This window comes from Blennius ocellaris (assembly GCF_963422515.1).
Source record: "Blennius ocellaris genome assembly, chromosome: 14".
NCBI lineage: Eukaryota > Metazoa > Chordata > Actinopteri > Blenniiformes > Blenniidae > Blennius > Blennius ocellaris.
This window is the reverse complement of record NC_137663.1, coordinates 25,396,121-25,419,404: the sequence shown is the minus strand read 5'-3', so window position 1 is coordinate 25,419,404 and position 23,284 is coordinate 25,396,121. Positions and strand designations below refer to the sequence as shown.

Sequence of the window (23,284 nt, the reverse complement as noted above, 5' to 3'; positions counted from 1 at the left end):
TGAAAAGTCCTCTGCACAGTCAGAAAAAACAGACACTTCTGTTTGTCAGCGCTCCAAAGACAAAGAAAATTAAATCAAAGAGTTTAGACCTTAACAGCAAAAATGAAGCTCCTCAACATCCACTCCTGCTCAGGTTGAGCTCCTGCTTGTTTTCCCCTCAGGTTAAACAAAATGAGTGAATGATGACAGCTGAGACATTGTGTCACAGGTGCAGCGTGAATCAAACATAAGAGAATTGCTCTACATGTTGCCAAACCTGATTTTTCATCTCATTAGTATTACTTTGTTCAAATGAGGAAATGGGAAACAAATGAATAAGCAGAACAGTTATATTTTGTCAACATATACTGTCAAGTAATGCAAGTATATATATTTGTATACATAACACTCTTTATTTGAGCAAGATTAATTTTTATTGTAATGAGGAGTCGTTTTTGTTTGTTTACTAGATTTCTATGGACGAGAGCAGGATGCACCCTGGACAGTCCATCACAGGACAAACACACGGGGACGGACAACCACACACACTCACATTCACACCTAAGCGCAATTTAACGTCACCAATGAACCTCCCATGCAAACTCCATAAGAATACCTGACTTCAAGGAAGTCAGGTATTCTTGTGAACCCAAGATGTGGCTGGACCTCAGAAACAAAAACTTCATCCTGAACTTCAAAATGAAGTCTCATGAAGGCTCTCACAAATGCCAATCATATTTATGCCAAATAAAATGACGAGTAAATCAAAAAGTGACATTTTAATGAAGATTAATAACCCTGCCATTGTATGTCCTTGCAGTAGTTTTTCCCCAATGGAAAATACAACATTCTCAAGTGTATTAACTGTTTCTCTGTGATTGATAAAATGTTTATGATTTTGATTTGAAATTTAATCAAGCCACTGCTTCAGCAAATGAAAAACAAGACTAAGTGATGATTCAGTAATGTTGGCTTGTTTTTCAGTGGATCTGTAGTCCACTTCATGTGTTTTTCTCCATATATGACCACACAGCAGCATTTATTGATCTTGAAATAAATGTTTTTAAACAAGCGTATCCAACCCAGGGAGTTATCCCAGTGGGCTAAGGCAGCTTACACCTTGGGTATGTGCTCTGTCCAGTCAAGCAAACACAAACACACACAGTAAAACCCTTGTGTGTTGTATAACTCATTAAAAGGCAGATATGTTTAAAAAAATATGGATCATATCTGATCATGAGGCAAAAAAAAAAAAAGACGTATTGAATGGACAAACAATTCCTGCCTTACAACAAACTTTACCTTTTAAAAACTAGAAGAAAACTCAAACTCTGGAGTTTTTGCTGATAGTTGCGAGTAGCGTTGGGATTTAAAATGATTGATAGGAAACATTTTTGAAGCACTCAGGCTCGTTTTGCAAAGCCGCATTCGTGTGAACTTACTTCCAGCCAGCAGGGGGCGCTGCGTCTCCTCCCCGGGTAAGGACACGTCACTTCGCCACAACGCGAAAAACGCAAGGAAGTTATATCTGATTGAAAGCCATTTAGCCAATCACATTCGACCAAGATTACCAGCGAGTGACGCTCAGCCAATTAGCGGGCAGCGTGACGGCGTTGGGGCGGGCCTTACTCCTCGGCGAAGGTTTGTGAAGTGAATGCTGGAAGCGGAGCGGGTGAGTATCGCGAAACAATTAAAGATTAAAACTGTTCTCGCTGGAGGACTTGTGGTTTAATCTTGTCGGCTGACGTCGTGTGTGAACGGCTCGTCGGTATTTAAAAGAATAAGCGAGTGGAGAGGTGCGTGGTCGGGGTTTTCATTAAGCTGTGAGTCGCAGGTTAGCTTTGCTAGCTGCTCTCTTTGAAGTGGATGGGGGCAGCCGGATGCAGGATTTATCTTTATATTTTTTTTTTACAAAATACAGGTGTTCTGCACCTTGCCCTGCACGCTTGTTTAATGCCAACACAATGTTTTATAATAGTGATTATCCCCTGCTGCTTCCTCTCTCTGTGACGTTGAGAATGGTGCTTCACTTATCCTGCAGTTGTGTTCGCTTCATCTGTGGCATTTATATGAAAATAAACACTAGTTGTGAGTCTGCAGAGCTTTGCTGTGTCAGTTTGCACCTTGGGACAAACCTGAGGGTGCACCACATGCTGAAGGGTGTCCTGGATCCCTGCACAGGGCTTCAGGAGCGGGTGCTTCCTGCTTCCTGCCTCCACACTGTGGTGCGTGGCCTAATCTGGTTGGGCTGGACAGGAAAGTTGGCTCCTCTCAGTGATCAGAAAACTGTCTTTGGACACGTTTGGACACATGTACACGTGTGTAAATTCTGCAGCACCCCCCCCCCCCCCCCCCCCCCCCCCCTTTTTGCTGCTCTTTAAAAATTGACAAAGTTTGAATGAGGTCAGTGCTGGAAGTCTAGGTTGGATCTTAAATTGACAAAGAAATCATACATATGCCGCGAATCAAATCTTTTTGTTAGTAACTCTAGTAATGTAGAACAAGTCCAGAGTGATTGTTGAAACTCTGAAACCAAACGTGACACTATTTCTGATGCTACTGTTTCAAATGTGACAATTGGGTGAGTTTATTCAGACACAAAGCAAATCACAGGGCTTTGCTACGAAAAATAATCAAACAAGGCAATTAATGGCATAAAAAGGAGACTAAATAACGATCTTGAAGATTAATGTAATTAAAATAGAGCAAATGCATGTTTTAAGTCCTGATTTAAAGGAAGTGAGTGTGTCAGCAGGACATGAACTTTGTTCCACAGGTAAGAAGGACAGGAAATTAAAAAGCTGCTTCACAATGTTTCTTCTGTCTCTTGGAAGACTTGGTGAACCTCGTTGAGGAGATTCAACATTTTATAGAGCAGAAGTCACATGTTGAAGTGGATCCAGACTCCCTTTAAAAGAAATGAACAAGTTTAGATGAGTTTTGTTTGCTCAGAAATCCTTTCCTGCAACATTTTTTTGAGATGCTCGTGAGATGATTTTGTTATCTTATACCGTGGTTGTTGAATTTCAGGTCTGAGTCCATAAATGCACCCAGAGCTCTGACTTGATTTGACGTCTCAAATGACACGGTGTCAAGATGAGCACTGACCTTTAACCTCTTCTTCTTTGGGGCTGGACATGATTATCTTTTTCTTTTCTGGGTTAAGTTGTAAAAAGTTCAGTTTCTGACTCTGGGAACTGAGTGAAGCTCCTCTTGACGACCTCAGTGGCCTCAAGGTTTAATATTCTACAAGTCTAAGATGTACCTTTAGGTGTCCACCACATAGAAAGCCACTTTACGGGGGTCATTCTTACAATATAGGAGTCTCCTCAGGCAGTTTGTATAGGTTGAGGACTGATATTTGTCAAGTTTTACCACTCATACATTTTTGTCGCACGTTTCCTTGACGCACGCTAAATAAGTGCTTTTCCTCTCTCTAGGTAGTACGGTGATTTGTCCCTGACCCCGCCAAAATGACCAAGCTGGGCTTTCTGCGTTTGTCCTATGAGAAGCAGGACACGCTGCTGAAGCTGCTCATCCTGTCCATGGCTGCTATCCTCTGTGAGTCCACCGGCACCGGCAGCGTCACCCCGACGCCTCCCAAACAAAATGCTCATGGGCTTTTCTTTCTCCTCCTCAAGCGTTCTCCACCAGGCTGTTCTCCGTGTTGAGGTTTGAAAGCGTCATCCACGAGTTCGATCCGTAAGTGCTGCTTGCCATTGGTTGGATTTCATCACAAGAGTGTATTATAAACACATGCACAGGCAGCACAGCAGCAGTACTGCAAGTACAAGCCATTTAAATGGTGTAGAAAATAATCTTGGTTATTTAAAAAAAAAAAGAAACTATAAAAAAAACTTAAATGTTGCTGCACACGTGTGAAGTTCGTATAAATGTCTTGTCTTTGTATTTGTTAACTTAAATTCTGCAACTTCAAAAAAACAACTTGAAATCCCAAGATCAGATGACAAATAGAACTATTATTATTTCCTCTATTTCAGCTTTAATATTTAAATCCTTGATACTCCTTTAGTGTCTTATTCACAAGTAGTAAATACTTTGTCCTGGTGTGTTTTTAGTTGGAGCTGGATCAGGTTTATTTGTTTTCGTCACATAACCTGTGAACGGACTCTGATTAAATTTGGCAGACTAACAGATAACATGCAAAGGAGGAAGCGAATGCAAATATATATAAATATAATATCGAAGTGCAGAGTGGTGAACACAGAGCTCCGCCACATTCCCTCTTGCCTCGCCTTGTTTCTGTTGGACTTCGCCCTTTTTAAAAACGTTTTCTGCCACTTTCAGCTACTTCAACTACCGTACCACCCGCTTCCTGGCAGAAGAAGGCTTCTATAAGTTTCACAACTGGTTCGATGACAGGGCTTGGTATCCTTTGGGGAGGATCATTGGCGGCACCATTTACCCCGGTGAGGCTCCGCAGAGGAACCCGTTTCCGAGCCTGGATGTGATGCACTTCTCTCAGTTTTGATCACAAAGGACCTCCCCCCCTCTCTTCTTCTTCTTCTTCCCTCACTAGGACTGATGATTACGTCCGCCCTCCTCTACCACGTCCTGCATTTCTTCCACATCACCATCGACATCCGGAACGTCTGCGTCTTCCTCGCCCCCCTCTTCTCCTCCTTCACCGCCATCGTCACCTACCACTTCACCAAGGAGCTGAAGGTGAAGACCTGGAAGTCTGCAGCGTCTCTCAGGCCTTGTTTGCACAAAGACGCTTCAAGTGAAACCGCATCAATTTTGCATTTTTGTTTCGGAAAGGTTTTGCATTTCCGCTGCAACAAAACCAGTGCTTCTTTACCCGCGACATTTTCATAATTCGGTCTTTTCGGGACCGTTTTGACCGTGATTCAGTTCTAAATTGGTTACAGTGCACAGGTTTCCCTGGTGGACCATGTAAACCAAAGGGTGTCAAACACATTTAAGTTCAAGAGGTCACATTCAGGTCAAATTTAATCTACTTCACTGGTAAAATAGAGCCATAATTGCCTTTAGATTCAAATTTGAACATTTTTCTTTGTTGTGGCGTCGAGGATACAAAATGAGAATGTCTAGATATTCACGAAACCTAGTAATTCCTACAGAAAAAATTTATTATTGCCTCTGCCCTGCAGGATGCCGGAGCCGGACTTCTGGCTGCTGCCATGATCGCAGTGGTGCCGGGTTACATCTCTCGCTCTGTCGCCGGCTCCTACGATAATGAAGGTAACGGAGAATGTTCAGCCTATATGAGACCATAGTTGCTCTCAGGTCTTCGACATTATCATTTGTTCTTGTTTTAAAGGATACATTAGAATTGTCTGAACTTACCGGTTTATAAAGATAAAATGTCATTTTTACTCAGTTAGATTTGGGCGTGTAAATCACTTAATTTATTCTGGATGCATTAATGTTTCATCCACGATTTCACTGGTGATAATTTATCCCAAATCTAAATGCAGGAACATTCAGTGAAAACGTTCCTCATTGTAGGTCCGTAGCAACAGATTTATCTAAAAAAAAACATTACATTTAAACTGAAATACTTAAAAATATATATATATTTCTTATGATTTCGCCACAAATTAAGCATAAATGATGATGTTTTTTTGTTTTTTTTTTCCCCCCTGTACTTGTCCTCCCTCAGGTATTGCCATCTTCTGCATGCTCCTGACCTACTACATGTGGATCAAGGCTGTGAAAACCGGCTCGGTGTACTGGTCGTCCATGTGCGCCCTGGCCTACTTCTACATGGTGAGGCTGCGTCGTCGTCGTCGTCGTCGTCGTCGTCGTCCTGCACCTCATGCCGCTCCCGTTCTGAGTGTGCGGCAGACGTGGTGATCGTTCTCCTGGTGTGTCTCCAGGTTTCCTCGTGGGGAGGCTACGTGTTCCTGATCAACCTCATCCCGCTCCACGTCCTGGTGCTCATGCTCACGGGCCGCTTCTCTCACCGCATCTATGTGGCGTACTGCACCGTGTACTGCCTGGGCACCATCCTCTCCATGCAGATCTCTTTTGTCGGTTTCCAGGTGAGAAGCTCAGTGTGGCTCCGTTTAAAAAAAAAAAAAAAAAAAAAAAAGAATTTTTTTAAAGGTGCCCTTCGTTCTGTGCTGTGACACGCTTTTCCTCTCGCCAGCCGGTGCAGTCGTCGGAGCACATGGCCGCCTTCGGCGTGTTCGGCCTGTGCCAGATCCACGCCTTCGTCGACTACCTGCGCAGCAAGCTCAACGCGCAGCAGTTCGAAGTGCTGTTCAAGAGCGTGATCTCCCTGGTGGGCTTCGTGCTGCTGTCGGTGGGCGCCGTGCTCATGCTCACAGGTGAGACCGGCGAAGGGACAAACATGGCGGATTCAGATTTAGGTGGAGGCTTCGTGTTGTTCCAGTTGGGGGTTGATGGGTGGGAGAGACAAGCATGGGACGGAGACGACAGTCGGTCCAGGGTGTCCTGAAACCAGCGTAGGCTGTGTTTAATGGGACGGTCTTTAGCCTAACCTTAAAAGCACAGACGGTCTCGGCAGTTCCCAGCTGAAACTGGAAGCGGGTTCAAACTGGTCTCCCGAATCTTCCAGGTAAAATCTCCCCCTGGACCGGGCGGTTCTACTCCCTGCTGGACCCGTCCTACGCCAAGAACAACATCCCCATCATCGCCTCGGTCTCTGAGCACCAGCCCACCACCTGGTCGTCGTACTACTTCGACCTGCAGCTGCTGGTCTTCATGTTCCCCGGTGAGACGAGGAGCTCACCGCTGACCGAGCGGATTCTGTGTCGTCGCTCCACGACTGAACATGTTCATGTTTCCCTCCTTTCAGTCGGCCTGTACTACTGCTTCAACAACCTGTCCGACGCCAGGATCTTCATCATCATGTACGGCGTCACCAGCATGTACTTCTCCGCTGTCATGGTACGACTTTTTTCTTCTTTTTTTTTGGCTCCACACCCACACGTGATCGAACACGCCCATGTTTGACTGAGGTGGTTTGTTGATCCGCCAGGTGCGTCTCATGCTGGTGTTGGCTCCGGTCATGTGCATCCTGTCGGGCATCGGCGTGTCGCAGGTGCTCACCACGTACATGAAGAACCTGGACGTGAGCCGACCCGACAAGAAGAGCAAGAAGCAGCAGGACTCCACCTACCCCATCAAGAACGAGGTGGGTGACGGAGATGGGGATGGGGATGCCGAGCGTCAACCTTTAGCAACAAGCTGATTAAGCGAATTAAATGTCGTAAGGCCGGATTTATTTCATTTTTTTTTTTTTCTATTTTTCTAAGTGAAATCTGGTGTAAGAAAACTAAACTAGATAGTTTGATTAATTTCTCATGTGAAAAAAAGAAGCAAAATTCAAATCTTCTGCAAGTGATGCATCATGGGAGTTCTCAATCAGCGCAGATATTACAGGCAAGCTAACTGGCCACCCGTTGTCTAGATTGAATATCAATTTGTTTGTAGTTTTTGGTCTCGAGTTTCAGAAAGTAGGTTTGTTTACAGTGAGCCAAGCTTCAGATTGTACAATAAATATCCCTCAAAAATCCAACAAACCTTAAAGAAGCAAGTTTTTTTAATTCATTTTTTCCCCTGATTTCTTAGTTACGGCGGTCTGAGGGGATAAAACTGAGACATTTTAGCTTCGTATGACTGTTTCAGTGGATGTTTGCGGTTCGTGTAGCTCAGTTATCAAACACATTTGACATCAGGGGCCACGGTTTCATCTTGAGTTAAAAATAGTACCACTTTACAGTTTTTCCTTGTCATTGTGCAGATTATGCGTTAAAAAAAAGGTCTATATTTGCACAAAAACGAACAATTACTACAGGTTTGCCTCTCATGGGCCTCATGTTGGACACTGATGGTTTGGATGTGGACATGCAGTGGAAACGTGTCGCGTTTTGCTCTCCAGGTTGCCAGCGGGATGATTCTGGTCATGGCGTTCTTCCTGATCACGTACACCTTCCACTCCACCTGGGTGACCAGCGAGGCGTACTCCTCCCCCTCCATCGTGCTGTCGGCCCGCGGCGGAGACGGCAGCCGCATCATCTTCGACGACTTCAGAGAGGCGTACTACTGGCTGCGCCACAACACCCCCGAGGTCCGCCGCCCGCCGGGACGGGACGCACAGAAGGGTTCGTTTTTTTTTTTTAAATCGGCCCAGCCGACTGAGCCGCAGCCTCTTGTGTGCAGGACGCTAAAGTCATGTCGTGGTGGGATTACGGCTATCAGATCACGGCCATGGCGAATCGGACCATCCTAGTGGACAACAACACGTGGAACAACACGCACATCTCCAGAGTCGGACAGGTGAGCTGAGGAGCTTCTGTGGCGAGTGTTTGAAGTCGGGACGCACCGATAACCTTACAGCAGTGGGAAATCATCCAATTTCACATTTTTTCCTAAAAAACTTTCGCTCTCACAGCGACAGTGTGTTGCAGAGTAATCATGTATAAATACTCTTCACCACTAGAGGGCAGCACAGAACTTTGCCGGTGAAATGTAAAGTGACAGACGTCAGTGTGGTTCATCTCCACCTCCTGCTACCATCTTGTATCAAAGTACTGTGTCAGTGACAGTGATGGAGAAGTTTTTGAAAAGGAAGAATGTGAACCAGGATCTCAGCTCTTCATCCATCAGGTCCAGGTTTCACACTGACGGAGGCACTATTAAAAAAAGACATTGGGAAATACTTTTTTTCTGGATTTATTTGATTCCTGTTGATAAAACTTTGATGAGAAAGACTTTATATTGTTAATAGAGACTACAGAGTTTACCATTTTAACATTTTCGGGTGGTGGTGGTGTGCCTCCAGATTTTTCCAAACAAAAAAGTGTGCCTTGGCTCAAAGATGGTTGAAAAACACTGCGTTAAAGGACGAGTACACCAGTCAAATTAATGTAATTTTCCAAACCTACTATTTTGCAGTCTTTTTTTTTTTAAACTTATTTGAGTCATTCGATTCACATCTATGAAATAGTGGCGTAGGAATGGAAGTGTGTTTTCTCTTGCTGAGCTTCCCGGTCAGTGGAATAAAGTGCTGTCTTATCTTCCTTCTCTGACTCGACGCCGGCGTCGGTGTCGTTGCATCTCCAGTTCGAAGTGTTGTTGTACTGACAACGCTCCGCTCTGTGTGCTGCTCCGCAGGCGATGGCGTCCACAGAGGAGAGGGCCTACGAGATCATGAGGGAGCTGGACGTCAGTTACGTCCTGGTCATCTTCGGAGGGCTGACGGGTTACTCCTCTGACGGTGCGTAACGTTTTACACGCGCAGTCAAACGGTGTCCGTGGGTGTGTTTTGGTTTTAAAGACGTGGATGCGACTGCGTTTACCCGACAGACATCAACAAGTTCCTGTGGATGGTCCGCATCGGGGGGAGCACGGACACGGGGAAGCACATCAAGGAGCACGACTACTACACCCCCACCGGGGAGTTCAGGGTGGACCGCGAGGGCTCGCCCGTCCTGCTCAACTGCCTCATGTACAAGATGTGCTACTACCGCTTCGGCCAGGTCTACACGGAGGCCAGTGAGTAGCCCCCCCCCCCCCCCCCCCCCGTCCCCCCTCCCACTCTCTTTACCACGTCTAAATAACTGCTGGAGCCTTACTTAAAGTCCTAGTGAAATGTAAAACACTACTTTGCAAAAAACGATAGTTGGGGTTCTACTTCTAAAGTTCCTCCGACTCTGCCCCATCACTGTTGTCGCATAACAAAGTTATTTGAATTTTGAATCTCCAGCGGAGGAAGTCGGGGGAATCCTTCTTCGTGGGCGTGACGTCAAGAGTTGTGCAGATCTCCATCTGTTGTGTTTATATCGGCTTGTTTCCCTCTTAAATATCCAAGTTTTAACAGTGTTTTGAAGTTATAGTTGGCGTTTTATAAGCCTTGACGAAAGATTGAGCCTGGAAGAGACCAGAGAGAGGAGAAAAGGAGCACAGGAGGTGGGAGCCGCTAGCGAGAGCCGCTTCCTCGGGCGGCTAGTGGCTAGCGGGAGCTGCAAGCTCGGGCAGCTACGATCAATTAATACCTGGACTCATCTTCGGTGATTCCGCGCAGTCGGAAAAGCGCTTCGACATGATCCAGGAAGCCGGTCGTTCTGCCAAAAGTCAAGACGCCTCAAAGCCTCAAAGGTGAAAACTGGCGGCTGCTGAGGAGACGAGGACGAATGGAGGACGAAGCGTCTTCTGCTTCCTCAAACATGTTCCAGACGGGGTCACCGATGGCAGAACCACCTTCTGTGTCTTCTTCATCAATCACTGGGTTTGAAATGACGATGATGATGAAATATCGTTAAATTCAGCCTCTTCGTGGTCAAAACTCTGATCCTCCATAATGTAAACACAACTTGGGCGTGTGCACAACTCGTGATGTCACTCTATTATTGTCAGAAGCTCCGCCCAGCAGAGGAAATAGCGCCGTTTATCGGCTATTTTCTCGCAGATTGACATGTTTTAACATTTTACCTTCAGACCAGTTAGCATAATAAAATGTCCCTAGAAGCAACAGCCAGAGTGTTTTGGAGGTGGAATTTTCATTTCACTAGGACTTTAAAACACCGCCGCCTGTTCCCACAGAGCGCCCCCCCGGCTACGACCGCGTGAGGAACGCCGAGATCGGGAACAAAGACTTTGAGCTGGACGTGCTGGAGGAGGCGTACACGACAGAGCACTGGCTGGTTAGGATATACAAGGTAAACCAGCTCCAAACCTTTTAACAGTCCCGTCCCGTTCACTAAAGTGGTTTGACGCCCGTTTGGGGCGTCAAGGTTTAAAATTGAAGCTGTGAAACGAGGATCTTTGACCCACGTGTCGTGTTGCAGGTGAAAGATTTGGACAACCGAGGCCTGTCGAGGACATAGGAGCTCCACACGGCGGCGGGCAAACAGCCTTTTAGCGCACAGCACTGATGGCCTTCCCCTGAGGTCTGCAGATGAGCAGGAAAAATAAGAGGGAAAGAAAGAGGAGAGTACTTTTTATACTTTTTGTTTGGGGAAGAAAGTTGCATCAAAGAGATTTTTTTTTTTTGGGAGGGTTGGGGGGGGTGTGAATGAATTCAATTTTTGTTGTAATGAAACGGCTCATCTGGGATCAGAGCTTCAGGGAGCTGGTGTCAAAACGTCCAGTCTGTCAGGAAGCAGCCAAAAGAAAGTGGTGTTCATTTGTGGACGCTTTGAATTTTTACAATGTGGTCTATTAAAGTCGGATTAAAATGTGGTGAAACATTTGATTTTCTTCTTCTTCTTTTTTTTTTTTTAAACTACAGCCTTGACACACCACTGAAATGTTCCAGCATCATAACACTGGTTGTATACAAACTTTTCATTTAGAACGGATGTTCTGGAATAAATCTAGATTAAAAGTGAAGCTCAATTACTTAGAATTGATTAAATCTCCAGAAATTGTAAAAGGCAATATTATAAAAATGCCAATTGGCATAAATATTTAGAAAAAAACTGGAAAATCAGGTTAAATATTGACTTAAAGATCAGAAGGAGAAAAAAAGTCTTCCTCCTAGCCTTTATTTTATATTGTGCAGGATTTTCTACAATTGGAGTGAAGAGGCCAGATAAATTCAAGCATTTTAGTTTTGGATTTTGATCCTACAGTAAAAAAAACAAACATCGCCTCATGAATCTAAAAAAAGAAAAAGGCCTTTATCCCCATACTCGCTGCCAAGATGAAACTAAATATAAAATAAATCTTCACAGGACGTCAATAAATCAGCACTTTAGATGAGAATGAACTTTTTTTTTAATTGTAGTGCGTGGAGAGAACATTGTCCACTTTTGATTAAAAGATGAAAGCGTTGAAAGACTTTGATACATTCACAAAGAATTGGACAGCCACAAACAATGTTATATTAATAAAACAATAAAGTGTCCAGTAAGTGTCAGTCCGTACATTTCTTCTTGAACAGTATTGCAGTATCCGGCTCAGAGCCGGGGGGGTGGGGGGGGGTCGTCAGAGCCGGGGGGGCCCGTCGCCGGGCAGCTCGTCCAGCAGCGCCGCGTTCCTCCTGCAGATGAAGGCGTTGGGGTCGTCGTCCATCGTCAGCAGCTCGGCCAGCGACGACACGCTCGGGTCGTGGTCCTGCAGCATCGCCGGCAGGCGCGACGACGTCCGCTGGATGCGCGAGGAGCGCCGCACGGGCGTGACGAACTTCAGGTCGCCGATGTTGATCTTCTTCCGGGACGAGGTGGCGCCGGCCTCGTCCGCCAGGGTTTTCTTGACGCTGCGGCGGAGGAAAGATTTCCGCAGTTTCAGCACCGGAGCGGCTGAAAGGAGCGACAGCTCGCAGCCGTGGAGACGACGGCGACCTCACCTCTGCAGGTACGGAGTCGTCTTGATGCTGTACTTGATCACTGACGCGTCCTCCTTCACACCTTCATCCTCACTTTCTCCTTCCTCATCATCATCGCCATCCTCTGCGGGCACTTTCTCGTCACCTTCCTCCTCAGACCTTTCACCTTCCCTCTCATCTTTCGCCTCCTCTGGTTCGCTGCTCTTCGTTTCGGCCTCGTCCGTCGCCTGAAGGCAGTCTGTCACATTCAGGACGACATTGATCACATTTAAATGCAAAAGTTGCAAGACCACACGTTTTCTAAAGACGGAATGATAAAAAAAAAGGAACGTTAATCGCTTTGGGTCCGTCAAGAATGATGTAGATTGAATTCATGTTTAGTTTTTACTCGTGCATGTTTTTCTATTGTTGAATTTCATCTTCTTATGTTGCGAGTGTTCCTTTCCCTTTCAAACAGAATTGGGAATTTTTTTTTTAATAAAAGCATCCTAACTAGCATAGAAATACTTACCTTTATTGCTTATAAACCTAACAGTCATATCTTATATAGTAATAATGTCTGACATTGACGTTTTGGTGTCCATGGCAACAAACTCACCATCACTGCATCCAGATGGTGTTTCCATTGCTTCCAGGGCGTGGCACAGATTCACAACAATCTGTAAAACAGTAAAAAAAAAAAAAACAACGCTCAATAAACAGTGAAGAGAGTATCACTTTTAGCCACTTCGAAACAAAAGTGCCGTCCGTACGTCTTCCATTCCTTCATGTGGGTCGAGTTCCGAGACGTCCAGCAGCTGCAGAGACGTCTCCATGACGACGGGAGTTTTGCTGGGCGCTGGGGGCTCTGCTCCCCGTGTGTTTGCGCAATGAGGAGCAGGACGCGCAGCCGGGTGAGCCTCGTGGCCACGCCCACTCCGAGGTTTGGGATGGGCCTCAGGTTTTGCGGCGGTCTTGTTTTTGGCGGGAGCCGCCGATGCCGCCAGGGTCGGTCTTTTCAAGGTCTTCCCTTTAGAGGCCAGCCACTCGGCCAGTTTCGCCCTGTTGAAGGAAGACAAACACTTTAATGGTTTAACAAAAAAAAAAAAAAAAAAAATAACGAACGCGGGTGCGAGGCGGCGCTTACCTCCTCTCCTCGGCGGTCTCCATGTTCAGTCTGTATTGACTGAGGCTGCTGGAGGCGGGAGGCTTGCTGACCTTCCGGTCTGTGACCGCGACCTTCGGTTTAGCGGCCGGGACGGTTCTGGCGGGAGGCCGAGTGGAGGAGGGAGCCACGGGGGGGCGGCGGCCCACGGCGGCGGGCTTGGTCACCTGAGTGCGTTTATCAAAGGCGGACTTGGACCTCGGCGGCGGCGCCATCGCCGCCGCCTGCCGAGTTCCCCGCGCCGGAACCTCGGAAACGGACTTGGACCTGCTTTTGGAAACGCCCCCGACCCGCTGGCTCTCCGCGGGTTTGGGGTCCGGGCCATTCAGGCTGGAACTGGACCTCCAAATGGATCCGATCTTGGACTGGATGATTCTGCCTCTGTACAGTCCGGGAGCTGCTTTGGCCGGGGCGACGGCAGCCGGAGGCTTCGGAGCGTCTGCAGACATCTCTTTGATCTTTGCGGCCTGCTGGGCGACGAAGGCTCTGCTGTGGGTTTGTCGCTGGGTCTCAGCGGCGGAGCCTCCTTTCCCATCTTTCGGCGCGGCCATTGCCTTTTTCACAGCTGGTCTGGACACCGACGTCAGACCGGCCGGTTTCATTTTGGCTTTAAGAGAATCGTCTGCACGCAGGATCTCCTCCTTTTTGTTGCCTTTCTGTTGGAAAGGAGCCGCGGACGTCTTGTCCCGTTTGATAAAGTCTTTGCTTCCATGAGCAGGCTGAGCATTTTCTTTATTCCCCTGTTAAAATTAAAGCGTTAACGCCGCAGTCCAGACAAGAAAACGTGCAGGGATTAGAAGTAGTCTTACTTTTTTGCTGGCGTGAATCCGCCTCGCGGGAGCAACGCTGTCCATCACTTCGCTTAGGAAAACACAACTAGTGGAGGAGAGATGAAAAATAGAATAAATACCAAAAACAACATTCGGCCGTTTTTGACATGTGCTCGGAATTCTACAATCGTCTTAACCTGGAAGCCTGCCAGGATCAAAAATTCTATTAACTTGAGTGGTTACACTTGTGGTGCTTCTTTTCCTTAGGAACTGCAACCTCAAAGAAACTTTCTCTTGGTTCAAAATATAATCAAGAGGAGACGAGCGCTTTTTTTTTTTTTTTTTGCAATCTGCAACCTTTGGTAACCGACACCTGCAAAGCTCCGACTTATAGTAAGTTACCCGATGTGCTGTTTACGTGGACTATGATCCGATCAGAAAACCAGACTAAAACACCCCTTATGAACAGATTTCAATCAGACGGTGAAAATATAATCAGACTGACGCATTTATCTGGTGCAAAATCAACCGGTTCTGCATTTAATTGGATTATTTTTGCCCCATGAAGCGCAGCTAGTGTGTCCAACGCTCTTGAGGAATTTGTTTGAAAAAGTATTTCATGTTTTCTTTGAAATTTTGACAACTGGTTTGGTTGGTTTGTCCGGCCGGATTGGAGACTCTGGTGGGCCGGTTCTGGTCCCCGGGCCATATCTTTGTTACTCCTGTTGTTCTTGGATGTTCAAATCACTGGATCAGGTTTGCTTTTGACAATCAAGTACATTAAAAAAAAGACGGATGGCAATCGGTCCGATCTATAATTAGTTATCCCAAAATTATAAATGAATTAATTTCATGGATGTATTGTGTATAGGAATATATCGCAGATCCTATATCGCGAATGATATCACAATAACTACCGTTTCAAACTATATTGTTGTCTTCCAATTAAACAACTAATTTTCAGTTAGAAAAAAAAGGTAATTAAAGTAACTTTTATTCAGATTACACGCGCTGATATGACAGAAGGCATCGTGCGTACAAGCAAAACAAATCAAACTACACGTTGGAAAGGCGTTAAATGTAAGCAACACAAACTGTACACTCCGTGTTGTCACGTTGACTTAATAAACGTTGGCTTACCGTGCTTTAGTGCGTCTTAAAGCTGTAATAAAAAGACAGAAGCGCAGCTCCGCTCGGAGGAAAACAAACCGACCGAGTGTCTGCCGGAGCAAAAAGCGTCCCGATTCAATCTGCTCCCGCTGCGCTCTGATTGGCTCTCCAAGTCTCGCGAGAACACGGAGCGGCCAACGGAACGCGTCAACACATGAGAGCGAGATTTGAAGAAGAGTGCCCTCTTTCTCCGTCATCGTCACAATGTTTGAATGTTTGAACCCAAACAGATTCCTGCAGTACCGGTCCACGCTGACGGACACACGCCCAAAGCCACAAACAGCCTCTGGAAAATATATATATTTTTTTATAATAACAATAAGTTAAAGAAGAGGAAGAAATCATCAGCAAGCTTCATTCGTGCAGTGACAAGAAATCTACACATTATTATAATTGAAAATATTTTGTATTCTAAATGGAAAATACACAAACACTTGATTTGTTAAGCTTCACATTCCCTTTGACAAAACATAGATTATCTATTTTTATTAGCGGAAAAAGCCTATTTTGGTTTCAATCTCGTTTGTAAAAGTCCACAAGTACAATTTGATCAAACGTTGAATGAAAGTCATTTACGCATGAGCTTGCTTTTTGACACATAAGACTATCTTTTTGTGTAATTTCTCTAAAGAAAATACTCTCACTGCAAGGTTGTAGTTACGCACTGTGACCACGAGAGGACATAAACACTATGAAATGTAACAATGCAAATATAGAGTACAGAATGAAAATGAACGAAAGTCTGTTAGTTTTCTACGATTTTCTATTGAATCCCAGGACATAGTGGCATTATATTGTTCTGACAAAATCAGTGACTTATGCTTGTGAACATTATGCCCCATTAGAAAAGAATCATTATTAAACGTTTGCAGTAATAGTAGAGGTGGTGTGAAAGCAGCAGTGATGTTATGAGGATCTGACTCTGATCATACAGTGCCAATTTATTAATACAATCCATTAATGCAGCTTCTATACGGCTTCATCCTGTATGCACGCATAGCTCACTTGCATGTTTCTGGACTGTTAAGTTTCCCATGCACACATAGGGAGAACATACAAATCCCACACTACCATGCTTTACAAAGTGGTCCTGAATTTGAAACTGAATCAGATATACTTTATTAATCTCTGGGGGGAATTCTTGAACAATAAAATCAAATAATATATGATAGATGTGATCAAACAATGTGACACTTAAACATATCATATCAACATACCAAATATTAACCATGCTGTTTAAGTTGCTTGTAATTGAGATAAAGTAAACACATTTCTTAGTATTTTAAGGTACAATTGTTTGAATTACAAAAAAATACAGCAGAATCATGAACACTGGCTGAATAACAAAAATACGAACTACACACAAAAGGTTAAAATATCATCTCCTGTCAAACGTCCCAGCATGCCTGGTACATGCGGCAACATGTTTCCCTCATTTCCACTTTGAAAAGGATCGCAAAGGATGGCGGGAAAGGCGCGTGAGCGTGCGAGCCAATGGCGTTACGTCATGACGTAGTTTTAGGATGTGCCAAAGTTGCTATCACAGTAAAAGAACATACCCAAAAACATTTAAACATTTTTTTACGAAAAACTAGAATTATTCACAACAAGTTGGTATGGAATCAATACAACATTTGTTAGACATTAACCAACCATGTAAATGCGATTTAGTACATAAATAAAAGAAATGTGTGAAGCCTAATTTTCAGACAACTGACAACTTCTCATATTCTGAAATCCAAAACCGGAAGTCAGTTTGTTGTCTTGCGTCGCTATCTTTAGCAAGTGTTGTAGCCACCCCGGAGAAACTGAATTTCGGGACAAAACGTTGGTTATAGATTTAAAGTTGGGATGCAGAATCAGTGCGCTGCAGCGGGCTGCTCCAGCAGGAAGTCTGACCCGCAGCCGCTCTTTCGGTTCCCGCGAGATCCGACAAGGTAAGTTGGATTAGCTCCGATGCTAATGGTAACAGGAAAGCTAAGCTGGGAGCTGAAACCAAACCCAGTATCAAAAAAGTGTTAAACCGACTCATTAAGGCTGGTTCTGTCCTCTTTAGTCAAGATATTAAATGTCTACATCGAATTAATGACACGGTCTAACACTCTTGGTGTGGTAAAAGCTCTAACTGTAAACTTTATTGAATAGAAAAGTCACAAGCGACTTTGTTTCCAACTGACGTTCTAATGTTTTCACGCTTATTTTAAGTGTGAACTGTTTTCTCCCCAAAAGTGACATTATTATACAACTGATCACATCTCAGTGCACCATTCATCTTTCCACATTCCCTATTAATACGCAAGAGAATCAAGTATTACATTCAATATAAAACACTTTAAAACACACCATCAGATCATTAATTAATAGCTGACGGTCATTAGTGTTTTTAATCTTAGTGCAATTCTACATGTGCTTTAAAGAGTCTCTGTGTTTAATGATTTACCTTTTTACACTTTAAACTTTCCATTTATATTTTTATATTATGAGTCATTTTAGATTATTTGACATGTGCTATTGATTTTAGGTGTACTTTTGCATTCTTTACCCAAATGGGAGAAGCACCTACAATTTCATTATATTGCACATATAATTACAAATAAAGTATTCTATTCTATTGTATTCATCCCCACATGGGAATTTGTAACATACAACTTACATTAAAAACAATCTGGACAGGTAATATCCATTTATTTAAAAAATACGACAGTGTAAGAGGCAAATAGACTGCAGTATTTGAACCATGAAATGATGGCAGGTTAGTGAACTGATTGGTTATTTCAGCTGGAAGCTGTGTGATTGACAGTCTGTGTGATTTGTTTCCAGCTTTTCTGTTATTGATCTTGTTTGAGAGCTGTGAGTAACTCACTGCTTTGTGTCGACTGCAAATGGAACCATGTCTTAACCTCACAGCTGACATTAAGGTTGACTCGGCAGAATTTTCACCGGGTTTCTTGTTTCAGATCCAAACAGTGGGCTGAAAGCTGCCAGAGGCCGGACCTGGTGGACAAATGTCCAGAGCAGCTGTACAGTTACTACAGACTCTGTGGGAAACATTTTGAAGCCACATCAATGAATACCGTGAGTGACGTTAACCACGTTGTAGGATTGGTGAAGCATTTGTGAAGATGTGGTGACGGGAGTTTCCTACGTGTGTGATGATTATGCTTTGGTTCCAGGACTGTCCGAACCCAGAACTGAAAGACGATGCCGTGCCAACTATCTTTGATGGTCCAAACCAGTCTCATAATGGGCAGGTGAAGCGCAGCAAAGATACGGTGGGTGAGATCACACACATTAAGAATTGAATTGTTTTCTTCACTGAATCTAAAGTGAAATCTTTAGACCATCCGTACATTGAAATACCTTGACTGTGTACAGCTATGAACATTAACAATGGCGAGTGCACAGACACCCAGGGAGCTGTTTTTAGTGGCTCGGAGCACTATTGTCATGTAACTGGACACAAAACACAACAGAAGTTATTTTTGTTTTCACCTGAAAATTGTTTTGTAAAATTGTGTCAACTGGGTCTAACAAGCAAGTCTCAATAAGGAAACAAACATTTAACTATCGACTAGTAATCTATACTATCGTTTTGGTAATGAGAACCTCATCTACAGTCCTAATATCATAATACTCAATCATAATACTCAATACTGCGTTTTTAACATTGTTTGGATCTGTACTTTCAGGTTTTCTGAAATCAGTCTTGCTCGTGTCCTGTTGTTTTGTGTTTTAGACGTCACATGAATCTTATGAATCTAGCACTTTCGTTGCTCAACTAATGTACATTTCATTGTCTTCATTAAGTGTTCTGAGCAGGATGTGATGTTTTAATGTGATTATCACTGAGAATCTCTTCTGCAAGCACCCTAACAAGTTTCATGTTTGTTTTGTAGGCCAAGGACAAAGAAACACTGACTAATGCGAGGAAAAGTAAGCTCAAATCCCAATATGTGTTTCTTGCTTTTCACTAAGAGAGAAGTGTGACTTTTCAAGTTTCCCCCCCCCCCCTTTTTTTTTTCAGAAGTCAAAAAGTCTGAAGAAATGCCGGCTAAGAAAGAAGTGGGAGAAGCGTCCGAGGATGACGAGTACAAACGGTACATCAAGTGTTTGTTTGAAGCGGTTCTGCTGTTGGGAGAACAAAACATTCCTCCGACTTGTCCAACTGATGGCAAGACTGGCGCCCTGGGGTCAAGCAACTTTCAGGCTTTGCTGGAGTATCGAGTGAACGGTGGAGACGAGGCCCTGAAGAAGAGGTATGAAGAGGACGAGGAGAGCCACTCCTCGGATCAGCTCCAGCGCTTGATCGAAACCTGTGAGAAAAGCATCCGCGGCAAGCTGGTGGAGGAAGTCAAACAGAGCGGCTTCTTCTCACTGCTGACCGACGACCCCGTGAAGGTCTCTGGGGAGTGGCACCTCCCCGTCCTTCTCCGGTACGTAGACCAGTCCAACTGCCAGCGCGAGCGGTTCCTCGGCTTCCTGGGCCTCCAGGCAGGCGTGGACGACCTGGCCGGGCACCTGCTGTCAGAAGTGGAAGGATGGGGTTTGGATATGGGGCAGTGTCGCGGTCAAGCCCACGCCTTGTCCGGGACACATTTCCAAAAAATCAAAGCCTTCGCCGCCAAGGTGACCGAGAAATATCCGAGGGCGGTGATCTCGCTGAGATCTACTCAGGCCCTGAACGTGACGCTGGCAGCCGGTATGTCTTTCCCAGGCGTTCAGCTGGTGATGGCCACCTTGAAGAAGATCGAGTCCTTCTTCAGTCAGACACCTCTGCTGCAGGCGGACTTCGAGGACGCCATCTCCATCTTCTACCCGGACAAAGAGGACAAGGTCCGTGAGCTGAGGGAGATCTGCAGAAGCAACTGGACCAGGCGGCAGGATGTGTTCGAGGTGGCGTCGGAGCTCATCGAGGCACTGCTGCTCTGCGTGGACAGCGTGCACGACAACGAGGACATGAGGTGGACGGATCAGGTCACCCACAGCGCCCTGGAGATCTCCAAAAGCCTGACGGATTTCGAGTTCATCATGGCGTTGGTCGTGCTGAAACACGTTCTGACTCTCACCCGAGCGTTTGGCAACAACCTCCAAGGAAGCGCCGCTGATGTTCACTTGGCCGCAGTCGGCGTGAAAGCCGTGGTGCAGTCCCTGAAGGAGGTGTCCGACAACATCGACGTCTATCACGAGTTCTGGAACGACGAGGCGGTGAACCTCGCCGCCGCCATGGAGATCCCCGTCAAAATTCCCCGCTCGTTCTCCAGGAAGCATCCGGTGGAAGCCCGAACCCTGCGGCCGGAAGACTTCTACAAGGAGCGTCTGTCCGTTCCGCTGGTGAGCCACGTCCTGGACGAGGCGACGCGGCTCTTCGGCGACGACCACCTGATGACCCTGAGGTGTCTGTCGCTGGTCCCCGCCGCCATCGAAGAGCGCAAATCCACGGAGCCCGAAGAGGCCTGCATTCAGGTGTTCAACAGCGACATCCCCAACGCGGGGACCCTCTCCGCCGAAATGCACTGCTGGTGGGTGAAGTGGAGCAAGAAGGGCAAAGACGAGACGTTTCCCGGCAGCGTCCAGGAGACGCTGCAGGCGGCGGACGTCAAGTTCTTCCCCAACATGCTGGCCGTCCTGCGGCTGATCAGCATCGTGCCGACCCTGCCCCTGCAGGAGAGCGCCGACATGGCGTACAAGCGCTACAAGATGTACATGGAGAGCACGCCGGACAAATTCAAATCGAAGAGCCTCGCGGTGTTAAACTTGAACCACGACGTCGGGCTCGACCTGGATTCGCTGGTCGAGATGTACGTGCAGACGTACCCACACGACTCCAGCACTGACTGAGCGCGCTGGTAATTCAGATCAAGTTTGGCCCCTGAGAATCACTTTGGATTTTTTTTTTTTTTTGTGTAGCAACTTGACTTTGTTCGCTAATGAATGTTCGTACTTTTGTAATCTCTGATTGGTTTCTTGTGTTCATAAAGATTTGTTTCTTAATTTTCGTGGTTTTCATTTTGACTTTCCAAGCAATTTCAAGAACTGTACAAGTGTTTCTGAGACATGCCAAAGAATTAATTTTGCAAATTTCTGCCGTCACAGTGTAAACAAAGTTACGAATCTAAAGCTAGCTTTGTGAAAATCTAATGTGAAATGGCCAAAAGCGTATTTTAGCAGGCCTGTGCTACATTTAAGCAAAATGTATTTGTTCCTACATTGCGTAAACAGTGTGAAAAATTAAATCATGACTCATTCATGTTAAATTAATGACAAAACCCTTTGGATTCATATCAAAATTTAATTTCCATTTCTTCAAAGTTCATAGCTGCCCATACACAATTAACGTAACATCCTTCAAAACGCGTGAAAAAGCAGTTGAGTGAGAAATACAATAAGTCTGGGGACCGTTTGTCAACCTCTGTTGTTCCACACAAATGGAAACCACATTTAATTATTTAAAAACAGTAACAAAATGTCCTAAATCATCTCAGTAATGTTTCCAAACTGGATGATTCCTTGTGATTTTGGCCCCAAGCCGGACTTCCTGAACGAGATCCTTCATGACTTCTTCTCTTTGTGAGATTTCATGTGGCGCAGCAATGAAGGATGAAGAGTATAACTTTTGCCACATGTTTCACAAGAATGCGGCTTCTCACCTGTGTGAGTTACCATATGGATCAACATATGATTCCGTTGATTGAACCTGTTCCCACATGTTTTACATGAATATGGCTTCTCACCTGTGTGAGTTCTCGTATGGACCAACATATGACTCTGTTGACTGAAGCTTCTCCCACATGTTTTACAAGAATATGGCTTCTCACCTGTGTGAGTTCTCATATGGCTCAACAAACTGTTTTTTATTATGAAACTTTTCCCACATGTTTCACAAGAATGCGGCTTCTCACCTGTGTGAGTCCTCATGTGGACAAACATATTACTCTGCTGATTGAACCTTTTCCCACATGTTTTACAAGAATATGGCTTCTCACCTGTGTGAGTTCTCATATGGCCCGACAGACTGTGTTTTACATTGAAACTTTTTCCACATGTTTCACAGGAATACGGCTTCTCACCTGTGTGGGTTCTCATGTGGACCAACATATGACAGTGTTGATTGAACCTTTTCCCACATGTTTCACATGAATGTGGCTTCTCACCTGTGTGAGTTCTCATGTGAACCAACACGTGACTCTGTTGACTGAATCTTTTCCCACATGTCTCACAAGAATACGGCTTCTCGCCTGTGTGAGCTCGCATGTGGATCAAGAAATTGTTCTGTCCGTTGAAACTTTTACCACAGATTTCACAAATTATCCTCTTCCGACAAAATTTCCGTTTTTTACAGATCATTTCACTTTGCTTCTCAATAGAAGGAACCCTAAAAGAATCACTTTCAACCTTCAGTAGAAGCTGCTCTCCCTCCTGGCTGCTGCCGAGTTCTTGGCGCTCCTCAATCTGTGAAGGTTCTGGTTCCTCTTTGATCTCTGGAGGTTCTGGTTCCTCTTTGATCTCTGAGGGTTCTACTTCTTCCAGTTCTCGACAGGAGTTTGTTTCGTGTTTGAAGAGCTGCTCCTCCCGACAGTCACGATGCTGCAGGAGCTCTGGAGGGACAAAAACATAAGTTAGAAGGTTAGTTACATTCCTTGTCATTAAATCATTGCTTGACGTTCACTTTCATCTGCTGAACAGCTGGTAGATTAACATTTTCCAGGTGGTATTTTCACTGATCTTCTCTCATATTTACACAACATTGTGTTTCCTCTTCGCCATGCTACCTGAGATTAAGTGATGATGAGGTGTTTTGCTTTTAAATGTTCACAGGAAACTCCTCTTCAAAAAACGTTGGTGACCACAACTGTATTGGGCAATCCATGTGGAAAAAAGTAGATATAGAACCAGCAACCACCCAAGCCTACCACCCCCCCACCTCCAGCCCTACCAGAT

General features: G+C 45.1%; 3 protein-coding genes across 3 annotated transcripts; 2 read left to right on the top strand and 1 right to left on the bottom strand.

Moving 5' to 3' along the window:
• The first annotated feature begins 1,594 nt into the window (after positions 1-1,594).
• stt3a (STT3 oligosaccharyltransferase complex catalytic subunit A) lies at positions 1,595-11,183 on the top strand. The gene is made up of 18 exons (XM_080508680.1): positions 1,595-1,651; positions 3,420-3,540; positions 3,621-3,681; positions 4,288-4,409; positions 4,520-4,665; positions 5,115-5,205; positions 5,627-5,733; positions 5,844-6,008; positions 6,116-6,296; positions 6,548-6,703; positions 6,788-6,879; positions 6,971-7,126; positions 7,874-8,062; positions 8,155-8,271; positions 9,109-9,211; positions 9,301-9,489; positions 10,537-10,652; positions 10,782-11,183. Exons 2-18 carry the CDS (start codon positions 3,453-3,455, stop codon positions 10,818-10,820), a joined length of 2,118 nt encoding a protein of 705 aa, XP_080364806.1. The 5' UTR covers positions 1,595-1,651; positions 3,420-3,452; the 3' UTR covers positions 10,821-11,183.
• Positions 11,184-11,620: 437 nt separating this feature from the next.
• Positions 11,621-14,277, bottom strand: LOC308139764 (uncharacterized protein). Its single transcript, XM_080509286.1, has 6 exons — positions 14,216-14,277; positions 13,389-14,146; positions 13,015-13,303; positions 12,861-12,921; positions 12,284-12,500; positions 11,621-12,193 (listed from the first exon to the last, which is right to left on the bottom strand). Exons 1-6 carry the CDS (start codon positions 14,258-14,260, stop codon positions 11,923-11,925), a joined length of 1,641 nt encoding a protein of 546 aa, XP_080365412.1. The 5' UTR covers positions 14,261-14,277; the 3' UTR covers positions 11,621-11,922.
• Positions 14,278-17,167: 2,890 nt separating this feature from the next.
• On the top strand, positions 17,168-21,207 carry thap12a (THAP domain containing 12a). The gene is made up of 5 exons (XM_080509055.1): positions 17,168-17,283; positions 18,304-18,421; positions 18,520-18,618; positions 19,243-19,279; positions 19,371-21,207. The coding sequence occupies exons 1-5, from the start codon at positions 17,198-17,200 to the stop codon at positions 21,182-21,184; spliced, it is 2,154 nt and encodes a 717-aa protein (XP_080365181.1). The 5' UTR covers positions 17,168-17,197; the 3' UTR covers positions 21,185-21,207.
• The last annotated feature ends 2,077 nt before the right edge of the window (positions 21,208-23,284 follow it).